This window comes from Brienomyrus brachyistius, unplaced genomic scaffold (assembly GCF_023856365.1).
Source record: "Brienomyrus brachyistius isolate T26 unplaced genomic scaffold, BBRACH_0.4 scaffold830, whole genome shotgun sequence".
Taxonomy (NCBI): domain Eukaryota; kingdom Metazoa; phylum Chordata; class Actinopteri; order Osteoglossiformes; family Mormyridae; genus Brienomyrus; species Brienomyrus brachyistius.
The window spans coordinates 32,340-44,815 of record NW_026043105.1 but is presented as its reverse complement, the minus strand read 5'-3'; the positions used below and the strand labels follow the sequence as shown (position 1 = coordinate 44,815).

Here is a 12,476-nt window from a genome sequence, read left to right as displayed (position 1 = left end):
ATACCCCTGAGTATGAGAACCTGAGTACTTGTCTCTTTCTGTGTAAATAGACTCAATAAACAATACATTTTATTCATAACTGTCTATGTCTGTTTAATTACCACAGCGACATAAATAAATAAATAAATAAAATTGTAACCATAGTTTTAAGCTGTTTATTAAATACATCAATATCAAGAAAACGAAGAATAATGGATGAATGTGATTACAAGAAATGGAGAAATTTGTTCATGCTTTTTTGAAAACATGCCTCAAAATGATTAGCATTTCAATCTAACTTGAAATGTATCAGAAAAAAAATCATTAACGGAGATTTTGCAGCGCCGGGGAGGGTCTCTTCGCTTCGCAAAAAAAATCCTTCAATTTCATTGGCTGCCACTGTGTTATGGCTATACGCGACCGGCCGCTCGCGGGTGCCGGAAAATTTCCTTTATTTTCAAATCCAAACCTTGACAGGTATGCTGCTGACTGTTCCAAATCATGGGTGCATGTTACAAGTGCGGAACATATTTTAACTTAGCATCATATTTGATCTGATTCGACTGAATATTCCAGGTTTCCATCTCTCATGCATCTGGTGTGACGTGTTTTCAGACTCTCAGGCTGGCGCAAAGAAATCTTACGGCAAGTCTATTTTACACTAGTATAAACGTAAAATCAGCGACACCAAAGGCGTTAGAGTAGTTTGCAAAACCTACAGACTATTTAAAAGGTAACACAACTGTTGCATACGTTTTATATGTGTGTTATCTGGGTGTGTAGACTTGTGGCGAATTGAACGTCTCACTCCGGTTAGTATTTTCCCGTAAATCTCCCTTATAATAATATATATATATATATATATATATATATATATATATATATATATATATATATATATATATATATATATATATATATATATATATATATATATATATATATATATATATATATATATATATATATATATATATATATATATATATATATATATATATATATATATATATATATATATATATATATATATATATATATTATATAGTTGCTGGATCTTATATAGTGGTAAGATCGCCGCCTTTCACACGGGAGACCGGGGTTCGAATCCCGGTTGTGGCCAGAAACAACTGCTATCACAACTAGAGATTGATGAGGTACAACACGAAACATGAAAAATTAATAGAAAATGTGCAATGAAAATAAAATGTAAATGACAAATGGTTATTTTATATTTCTTGTACACCTTGTACACCTAATTTCTTAAAATGTAAGGGATACTGGAGCCTGGTTGCGGTGGTGGGATGGCTCGCGCGGGCGGCGAGAATAGTTTAGCTTAACTTCCCTTAACTTTTCCCATTCATTTTCAATGGTAGTGCTTAACAGTACACAAAAGCAATGACGTTTTACCCTTATCACTACCGACAGTCGACACAACTGGATTTTGGAAAAGAGCAGCAGAGAGTGAGTAGTATTTCAGTAAATTTGGTGATTCACCTAAAAGAAAAACCGCCCGGTCGAACGGAAAGGACGACTTTCCAAGGTAAACTGAACAGCAATCTTATATTTTCTTAAATATTCCGATGTATTTCACATTCCAAAATCGAACTGGATGCTGTACGTTTTACGGAGCCCCTCGCGAAGCTCTCTGTGTAATGCTGAAGTAGTTATTCACTCGCTCCATAGGTAGCATTGCTTTTGAAATATTTAATAATTAATATTCAATTTTTAATGCACAATTTAAATAAAAACATGTTTGACTTTGGAAATTAAGGCGGGTACCGTTTATAAGAATTCCACTCATCGTGAGGAATCCAAAAGTATCTTTTATTAGTGGCCCGGTAAAGCAGTACATTTATTAAGCTAGACAGTGTCCATTTATGGAAAACGAGTAATTTGCAGTAAAACGAGCATACACTGGTCAAGTAGAATGAGTCTAGGCAGATGAGACAGAATAAACTGGATTACCGTTTATAAACTAACCTTATATATATAGTGTATTATACATATACTAATTCTGCACGTTCCTATATGCAAGGTACTGTGACGGTAACTTTCCTGTAAGTCATTGATATTTAACTACAACTTTTTTATGCATATTGTTTGCTGGCATTGCCGTTAACTTGGATATTAAAGAATTCCTCACATAATCGTTAAGTATTAAACCTACTAAAGTTGTTCAAACAAACCTTGTTTTAGGTTAAAGCAAGTCAGTTAGAAGCTATTACACTTACTTTGCTACCAAATGGCAAAGGTGTCAGATCACAGAATTCTTGTTTATAATTCCATGCCCTTCTGTGTTTCTTTACGCCTGTCAACTACCACCTGTCAAAAGTGAGGATGAGAATTTGGTTGGGTTTGGAGTCCGTGCTGGCAAGACCTGGAAGGATATTTGGGACAGTAGGGATGATGGGTATGAGGCTGTTATCCTCAAACAACAATGCGTACCAGGCAGCAAAATGTACCGACTACAGCAGTACCTGAGGCTGAAGCACAGCAATCTTCAGATGACACTGGAGGCTTCTGCTCCCTCAAGACCAGCACTTCCAGACACTTCTACTAATCCTCCAGGTTGGCTGACAGTTTCATATATGTGGTTCTGTGCATTGATTATGTCTTTTATTCATATCTATTTTGTTTTATAGAAATAGAGGAAGATGAGGAATTGGAGAGGATGATGCTTTGTTGGTCCCCTTCCAAAACCGAAGGCCCGATGAGTGAGAATCTCATATGCATGCACACACACAAACAGTCACTCTTCAGGATTCAGTATAAATTAAGGAATCAATATTATTTGTGGTTCATTTGTGGTTTTTTCACTTTGCTTTCAGGTTTGCAAGTTGTTGGAGTCCATGATGCTAAAGGTTCTTTCCCTTCAATTATGGAGGATAATTCTGGATGTCATGATCAGAATTTTTCATCCAAGTTCTTTATTATTCATCTTGTTTTGGCCACGTTCAGGCCCGTTTTGATGCCTGTGTTCTGTTTGTTCCATTGTTCAAGACTATGCAGCCAGAGATGACCTGGAGGGAGTTTCAAAAATCTCCTTTTTATGAGGCTGAAAAGCAGCGTTGGTCAGCGGAGAGAAAAAAGTAACACACTACCTGCTACTTCAAGAGCAGCGTTATTTGTAAAAATTGTAAATGTTTTCCATATACACTCTGTCCACTTTATTAAGAACAGCTATTTTGTGTCTGGGCTCATTTTTCACTGACAAATAATGCATGGCAACAGGTGGGTTACAATCAGATTGTAAAAATTGCCGCTGTTAGGTAGGTTTTCTTAAAGAAGTGGCAAGCATAGTTTTTTTTTAAAACAAAAAAAGTAAAGATTGTTTTATATTCTTTATAGTTCAGTATTGTTTGAATATACACTTGCAGCATTTTAACATATGGTTAATATGTTCCTTGTTTGTTCCTGATTCTCTAAGGTCATAAATTATCCCTGAGCATCTCTCAAAGTGTGGGGCAGTTACCCCAATGGCTAAATTCCCCATCGTGACCCTTTCAGATCTGTCCTATTAATCATTCCCTATCCACTGGCTAAATCTCTCTTGTCTCATCACCACCTCAACCAGTGTGGTGAGTCTAAGAAAGTGTTACGGCGTCAGTCAGGAGTTTTGGGCACACCTACCTATAGAATTGTTTCTTTGTACTATTCTTTACATTTTGTAATATTTATAAAGACATCATAACTATAAAGTAATACACATGGAATTATGCACTACTCAGAAAAGTTATTTAAAAAAAATAATTTGTTGGGGGGGACAATTCTGTTGGAACTCAGAAGGTTGCCGGTTCAAATCCCAGGGCTGGCCGAGTGATCCCACCATTGGGCCCTTGAGCAAGGCCCTTAACCCCAGCTGCTCCAGGGACTGACTGATCCTGCTTTCTACTTTATACTAGTTTAATGAGGTGGCCTCCTGGAATGCTTTTCCAGCTCTCCTGAAGGAGCCGTCTCATATATGCTGAGCACTCAGCCGATTTTCTTTAACTCTCTGGTCAGACTCCTTGAAAAACATTTCTACTGGGTTTAGCTCAAGTATCCAGGTAATATGACCCAGTCCCTTTGTAGGCAGAGTGGTGTGTCCAAATTACTGACTGGTACTGTATGTCTAACTATCTGACAGTTGTTAAAATGCTGCAGCATCACTGTTAGTATTGTCATAACAATGCTATTTTTAATTATGCTTTTTGTTTTGATTCAGGATTCAATGAGTCATTTGTTAACATGCTACAAAATGCATGCATTAACACTGCTGTTTAAGAAAATTAATCATTTCATCTATTTAATATTTGACATACACTACCGTTCAATTATATACCCTGTGACAAGACTTGATTGGGGTCAGTTTTATCCTACAAAAGGATAATGACCCAAACCAAACCTCCAAAATGTGTTAGCAATATTTAAAGAATAAGCAGTCAGACATACCAGGAGATTGATGCAGAGGACTGCCAGTTGCTGATAATAGGCCTCTATATGTAGATGTGGATAAAATTTTGTGAATTGCATGAAAATGTGTTTTTCTTTGGAAAACAAAGAAATTTGCATGTGATCCCAAACTTTTGAGCGGTAATGTATATCTTGGGGGTGGCATGGTGGTGCAGTGGTTAGCACTGTTGCCTCACACCTCTGGGACCCAGGTTTGAGTCGCCGCCTGTGTCACATGTGTGTGGAGTTTGCATGTTCTCCCCATGTCGTCGTGGGGGGTACTCCGGTTTCCCCCCACAGTCCAAAAACATGCTGAGGCTAATTGGAGTTGCTAAATTGCCCATAGGTGTGCATGTGAGAGTGAATGGTGTGTGAGTGTGCCCTGCGATGGGCTGGCCCCCCATCCTGGGTTGTTCCCTGCCTCGTGCCCATTGCTTCCGGGATAGGCTCCGGACCCCCGTGACCCAGTAGAATAAGCGGTTTGGAAAATGGATGGATGGATGGATGTATATCTTATCATACCCCTGAGTATGAGAACCTGAGTACTTGTCTCTTTCTGTGTAAATAGACTCAATAAACAATACATTTTATTCATAACTGTCTATGTCTGTTTAATTACCACAGCGACATAAATAAATAAATAAATAAAATTGTAACCATAGTTTTAAGCTGTTTATTAAATACATCAATATCAAGAAAACGAAGAATAATGGATGAATGTGATTACAAGAAATGGAGAAATTTGTTCATGCTTTTTTGAAAACATGCCTCAAAATGATTAGCATTTCAATCTAACTTGAAATGTATCAGAAAAAAAATCATTAACGGAGATTTTGCAGCGCCGGGGAGGGTCTCTTCGCTTCGCAAAAAAAATCCTTCAATTTCATTGGCTGCCACTGTGTTATGGCTATACGCGACCGGCCCCCGCGTGACAGGCGGGGATACTCACCACTATACTAACGAGGAAATTTACGCGCACTGCTTTTACATATTCAAGATAAACAGCGGATGACTATTAACATTTGCGAGTAATCAATGATTGTACAAAATTTTCTTTCTTACACAAAGAAAATGTTGAGGGCAGAATGAAAAATGATTGTCTGTCGTCTATCTGAACCAATCAGACTGTCCGTCGTCTATCTGAACCAATCAGACTGTCCGTCGTCTATCTGAACCAATCAGACTGTCCGTCGTCTATCTGAACCAATCAGACTGTCCGTCGTCTATCTGAACCAATCAGATTGTCCGTCGTCTATCTGAACCAATCAGATTGTCCGTCGTCTATCTGAACCAATCAGATTGTCCGTCGTCTATCTGAACCAATCAGATTGTCCGTCTATCTGAACCAATCAGATTGTTTTTCTTACACAAAAAATTATTCCGTTTTCAAAACACTTTTGTGCAAGAAATGCTCCCATGAGCCTGTGTTTAGTGCCTACAGAGGTCTTCTTTTTGCCACTGGTACAGGAGAGTACGGGTCCCACCTTGCCACAGCCAGGCACCTCCACGCCATCGACGGGCCGCGGAATCTCGATGGAGCGCACGTTGCCGTACTTGCAACACTCCTCCCGGATGTCCTCCAGGATCTCCTCGTAGTCCTCGTCGTCCACCAGCTCCTCGGGCATGACCATGTTGAGGAGGCACAGCACCTCCGTGGGCATGCCGGAGCTCTGCAGCCGCTGCAGCCCTGGAACCTGCAGCGTCACCGGCGTCTCGATGATGGCCGTCTGTCCCGGGGGGCGACAAGAGTGTCAGATACCCCCTGATCGTCCAATCGTCTCGAGTAACAGCGAGAAATTTACATGGACCCAAATAAACCCAAGAAATAGGGGCATTAAGCTTCCTGGGAGGCACCCAGGAACCAAGTTGGGTTTAGGACATCAGAAAGGCGGCAGCCGAGGGCAAATACTCACAGCGTTGGCATTCTTAGCCCCCACGCTTGCCCGCTGGACGATGAGCTTCTTGTCTCCGAGCTGCATGCCATTGAGTCCAGCCACGGCCTGCGGGATGCATCCCACACAAGCGTCAGCAATTCCATCCGGAAGCCCCGAGTCACCCCAGACCTTCCAGCTGCTGCCCCACCTCACGCACCTGGTCAGTGGCACTGATGTCCACGTATTCACAGAAAGCGTAACCCTTAGACAGTGACGTGGCACTGTCCTTCACAAGGTTGAAGGCCTTAAGAGGTCCGAACGACGTCAAGAGTTCCTTCACCTGGGCAAGAGGAGGAGACGCGGGGGGGCGATTAGCCCGACAGTCCAGGCACGGCGCCTCGCTAGAAATGCTAATCTTAACTGTGGGAGAAGCAGCATGTTAAACTTTGCAAAACGACATGAGGAAACAGTGAAGACATCAGGAAAATGGCTTTATGACAAGTGGCTCGACATTACGGTGCAACACTAGAGCTCAAAGCCCCCTGTGCCCTTTCTGCATGACTTACTTACTGGGAGCGTACAAAAGTAACTATTTTGATTCTTGTCAATGAATGATAACACAGATTCCCCCCCCCCATCCTACAGCATATACAACACAACTGAATTCCTAATCAAGTTCTCTGATAATTCCAACTACGAATTTTGAAATATGGACCGAGTTGCATCTGATTTTAAGGGCCACAATAATTAAGCTAGATGGTATATAAAAAAAAAAACTAAATAAAAACAGCTAATTATATGTTAAGTGTTCCATGTATACAATGTGGAGGGGGGGGGGGCGACTCGGCAGAACACAAACCCAGCCGAATCACTGACTTCCTGTTCTTAAAACCAAGAACCACATTGGTGCAGTTAATTAGAGGGACAAAGCCTACAGGAGATAAACTCACAGGTAAAGCTAAGAGCCGCCACAGGGTCCTGCTAAAGGGGCCACGGCTTGAAGCCAAACAGGACGAAATAGCTCTGCTAACATCATTCCTCACTTATTCTACAGGAATCTACTGTAAAGCCGCATTAACCACTGACTTCAGAAAGGAGTCACCTGGGACACTGGCAGCCACAAGAGGGCGCTACCTCCTACCTTCTCTTAGGGGCAAAAAAAAAAAAAATCAAATTTATACCCTGTGATCAGCATAATAAGTCTCTCCCCAGCCTTCAACCCCCAAAAAAAGGACCCCATATGCTTAAGAGCACTCCAGGACAGAGCCCCCCCACAGGGGCAGGCCGTCGACAGGGAGGATATCCGTGCGAGGGACGGAATGTCTTACTTGCCTTGTGTTACATGTTGGCATGGCAGCAGTAGGTCAGTACTACTGAACAAATTATGAGCGAAGACTTAACGATCTTACAGGCCCCTAGCTGGGGACAAAGTGGGGAACAAAAATGAAAGAGCTGTAAGTATCAAAGCGGTAGCAGGGACTGCAAAAAAAATGTAAACACCAGGATACAAGCAGCGGTTTCCATTTCACCTGTCTATGGCACATTTACTGGCTTTGACGTGAAATACATTAACAGTTCTGCTGGATTCAAACTCTCTCCCCCCAGTGCTGCTTTGGTACAGCCTTCCTCTTGACTTGGATTACATGTGACTCACACTGGATAAGAAAGATTACGATGACAATCCGAAAAGGAGGAAAAAAATCAAAGAAAAACAAACTGACTGCACTTCTCACTTACCTTTCACTGAAACCGCGATCACTATCTTGTGGGCTGAGTCTTGCCATTTTTAACAGTTTAGGCTAAAGTGAGTGGGACACCGGAGCTCAAAATGTTACAATGCAGGGGTGGACGCAAAACGTTTTGCGATTAACTTTTGCAAAATAAATAGGTAAACTATTAAATGCCTGTATGGATTATGTCTATAATGGGCCGATTTCAGTGGGGTGGCGATATAGGAAGAAAAAAAAAATCATAAAAGATGCTAATGAGAAGTAGAAAATGTCTAAAATGTGACCCTTTCAACACTTTCAGAGTAAGACGACCTCATCTGTGCATGTTGTTATGGTAATATTATCCATCACTGACGTCATAACAGAATAGGGCATGGGGCACGATGTGAAAACTCCAGTGAAGCTGATAATCGTTCACCGGGAAAAAGGTCCGAAGTATTTTCTGCCTTTCGAGCGACACAGCAATGTAGGGAACGATTCTTCCGCAGCTCCCCATCGCTGTTAACGGGATGTGAAGTCATCGTTCTCAGTGTGCGGACATGGACGTGAGACACGGCACGTCTGCGAATACTGAAGCGTTTGGGGACTTGGTCGATCTCCCCCACATTTCAAGCACAGTCTATGGTAGTGTTTCCCAGCCCAGTCCTCGGGGGTACCCCCCGGTCAGTCCACGTTTTTGCTTCCTCTCAGCGCACCTGTACCAGGTATTCGGTGTTCCTGATTGGCTGGGAGCTAGGAGGGAGCGAAAATGTGGACAGTCGGCGGTTCCCCGAGGACTGGGATTGGGCAAACACAGGTGTACGGCAATGTGGAGGTATTCGTCAGTTAGGTGACGCGCAGATGACTCGATTTTAAATTTTCATGCAGCAAAACGACGCGGCTGATTCATCCGACTAACACTCAGCAATTAACCCGATATACAAATATTCCAGGGTACCCAGCAACAGGCAGCACAGGGACTGGCTACGTGACTGGTTCGGCAAGCCGCCAGCTGTAAGGCACGTTTCCCAAAGCCTTTGTTGCTAATAAGGTTATTTGCTAACAACATTAGCAACTTACAACTGAATGGTTCCAACTATGCAAGTCGATAACATGAGGTTTTGGGAAACGTACCTTTTACATTAGCGGGGTCTCAATATCTTCATAATTTACAGCTGGATAAACAATGAGCGTAATGTAACTGTCAACTCATTACCTACATGTCTAATAAATGTTTAATAAATCCCATGAATATCTTTAAAAAAAAAAAAAAAAAAACCTCAAATGTGCGGCTATTTTCAGCAGCTAGCTTTAAACATGATGCTGACATTTGACCCCCCAGTATCTTGTAATGAATTTTAAGCGGTGAGGTAACTTTGACAGGCTTTCTTTTCCTACTAATCAGTTACACAGAGACGAGTGTTTATTTTATGTATGTATGTATGTGCGTGCGCGTGCGTGCGTGCGTGCGTGCGTGTGTGTGCATGCCTGCTTGAGTTCCACGTGCAGCAGTGGGACAGAAACACAGGAGGGTTGTGGGTCGGCTCCCCGGTGACAGAGACTGAGGGCGGGGTACCTGATCGTCACTGAGATAGTTGGGCAGGCCTCCGACAAAGAGCTTGTGTGGCGAGTCTGGAACCACGGTGGAGACGACCCCTGCAGACAGAGCGGCACGGCGCCCAAAGCCGGCCGATCACAGCAAACCGTCAACATGCCGGATAATGACCACGAGCAAACGGCGCGAGTGAAATAAGCCAACTTCAAATCAGTATGACGTCGTTATCTTCTATATAATATCAGATAAATGTAACTCCAGCAAAAAAATACCTAAATACTGGGGCAGTTTGACGACTGTTTTTTGTCTCTCCCATCTTGCTCTCCATGGGAGATGCTGACACATGCAGCACCAGTCAAAAGTATGGACACACCTGCTCTTAATGCATTTGTCTCTATTTTAGCTGTTATTCACCTTATAGTAAAAGGCCTTTGGGCATGGAAGTTATGCATATGAAGTACTGCAAAGACAAAATTTTTGTCTCTTCAAAATAGGAGCCATTGGCTTCGATGACAGCATTGCGGACTCAACCAGCTAACATATGTACCCACCTGGACCGTTTCTCCAACAGTCCTCGAGTTTCCACAAGTTCTGCGCGCAAGCTGGCTACCTTACTCTTACTCTCATCCAACTGATCCCAAACCAGCTCTATAGAGTTTAGGTTGGGGGGCTGTGGGGACCATCTCTTTCCTAGTTCACAAGGTAATAAGCTACTTGCATAACCTTCAAGGTGGGCTTTGGGTCATTATCTTGCTGAAAAACAAGTCGTTTTCAGTAGGTGTGTCCAGAATTTTTGACTAGAATAGGAGCCAGCAACCCTAGAACAATTTGGGGGTTAGGGTCCTTGCTCAAGGGCCCAGTGGTGAAATCACTCTGCCAACCCTGGTATTTGAACCAGCAACCTTCTTTTCATGGGCAAACATCACAGAGCCACACAGCCTATGTTAACAGTAAGAAGTGAGTGACTGAGCTGTGTGTGTGTGTGTGTGGCTCAGCTGGTTAGGATGCCAGCGTTATCATCAGAAGATCACTGGTTCACATCACTGGTGATCACACCACTGGGCCGGCGAGTTTGCTCTAGGGACAGGCTGACCCTGATTTCTCAAAAAAAAAAAAAAAAAAAAAAAAAAACATTCTTCACTTTGGATAAAACTGTCTGCTAAATATTTACAACATTAAGTAAATAAAAGTGAAAGTCTCCCTCTTTATATGACAAGACATCTGCAGCTTGCGAAGGACAGTCAGTCCGTAACGAGTACAAAAAACTGGCCTTGCCGATCGGCTCTTCAAAGGTAAATAAAGATTAAGGTTATGACGGCGACAAGCAAAACGGACCTGGTACGTGGAAGGCGGGCTGCTCTGAGATGCCAGGCAGGGGGCGATAGTCGTGGGGCCGCCTGATTTTTAACGACTGACCCTGGAAAATGATGCCGTCGAAGGCCATTGCCTGCGTGGTCTCATCCACGGACCGAAACTAGGGCAGAACGAAGAACGTCGTTAATCAGGGAAGGCTGCGGTCTCCGCCTGGACACAGCAGCCATTAGGCAGGAAAGACTCTTACTTCAAGGAAGGCAAAGTTCTTGTCCTGGTTTATCTGAACAGCGAGGACGGGATTGGTGGGACCTTGACATAAGCCAGCCAATCGCATCTGGGTATTGAAGAAATCCGCCATGGCCTCCTAAAAAGACAGGCAGACACACTGAATGAAGACAGGCAGACGTCTGAAGACATCAAAACAGGCAAACGAGAAAAAAAATGACTGACAAGTCTAGTACATTTATCTATTTATTTTGCGGACACTTTCATCCAAAGCAACATACATTTCATTGAAGAAGCAGGACCAGACAGTTCCTAGAGCAAATAGTGCTTAAGAGCTGCGCTCGGGGGCCCAATGGTGAAATCACTCTGCTGCCCAAGGGATTTGAACCAACAACCTTCTTGTGACCGGCTCAGTGTCCTAACTCACTGAGCTACACATGACACCAGTATGCATGACAGAAGGCAACGCGGGACTTTGCCTGGACTCACCTCCGTCAGGCCGAAGGGGATGTTGCCGACATAAAGCCGCCTGGCCTGCCGGGTCATCTGGCTGCCGACCATCGGCACCTGGGTGGGCGTCACTGCCACGCCGCTGGTGGTGGATGTTGCCAGTAAAGCTATCGTGGGGATCTGCCCTGCAGCTGTGGGGAGGAGAAAGGGCTTCAAGACCCCAACCAGGGACGGCCTGAATTTTGCCTCTGCTCTCTGTATGGGGAATTTGCCTGGAATAGGCTCCAGGGGAGCCTGACTAAGATAACTGGTTGGACGATGGATGGGTAATTAATATCGTTTCAATCTGACAGACAGCACTTTATTAAACTAGCAATAAAATATCACCTTTCTATCCCAGCAGGTCCTTCATATAGAAGCTTAAATAAATCCCTGAAGGTGCAGTTTTCAGTGAAGCATTTAAACGCAGGTGCTGCTCGAGGAATCAGCTTCATGCATCAGTTATAACAGCGTTACGGTAATGCACCGCTGCAAAAGTACAGACACGGAGCGGCCAATGCATCTTACGTAAATCGGTAATAACCAATTACCGCAATCGCAGGCATAGTCAGAGCGCAGATATGAATGACTGGAACTGCTAGTTTATCAAACACGGCGGCACTTAGTGCTCGTCTAGCCGAATCAGGTCGTTTCGAATGACATTTTAGTGATTTAGTGATAAGGAGCTGATATGACAAGATTGCCATTTGATAGGTACATAAATCAATCCTACTTTCGACTCCGTTGTAACGCATGTTGTATATTTCAGTTGCGTTAGTATGGCTTAAGTTTATTCAGTTTACTGGATTCTCTGCACTTTAATGAAGTTATATGTGTATTGTTATATAACTGTACATCATTGTTAGTTACTGCTATCCGCTGTAAAGGTAGATACAG

The 12,476-nt window shown here is 43.0% G+C and overlaps 1 protein-coding gene across 1 annotated transcript; it reads right to left on the bottom strand.

The window, feature by feature from the left end:
• Positions 1-5,072: 5,072 nt before the first annotated feature.
• On the bottom strand, positions 5,073-11,667 carry LOC125729869 (splicing factor U2AF 65 kDa subunit-like). Its single transcript, XM_049005708.1, has 7 exons — positions 11,580-11,667; positions 11,113-11,229; positions 10,887-11,025; positions 9,573-9,652; positions 6,505-6,627; positions 6,327-6,413; positions 5,073-6,140 (listed from the first exon to the last, which is right to left on the bottom strand). Exons 1-7 carry the CDS (start codon positions 11,649-11,651, stop codon positions 5,763-5,765), a joined length of 996 nt encoding a protein of 331 aa, XP_048861665.1. The 5' UTR covers positions 11,652-11,667; the 3' UTR covers positions 5,073-5,762.
• Positions 11,668-12,476: the final 809 nt, after the last annotated feature.

Bases quoted from the DNA above. Each gene is read 5' to 3' on its own strand.
- LOC125729869 (XM_049005708.1), bottom strand. From the start codon at position 11,651: ATGGTCGGCAGCCAGATGACCCGGCAGGCCAGGCGGCTTTATGTCGGC. The intron at 9,653-10,886 runs GTCCGTTTTGCT...CTCTGTCTGCAG, and splicing joins GCCCGCCTTCCACGTACCAG to GGGTCGTCTCCACCGTGGTT. The intron at 6,628-9,572 runs GTACCCCGCCCT...CCTCTTGCCCAG, and splicing joins ACTATCTCAGTGACGATCAG to GTGAAGGAACTCTTGACGTC.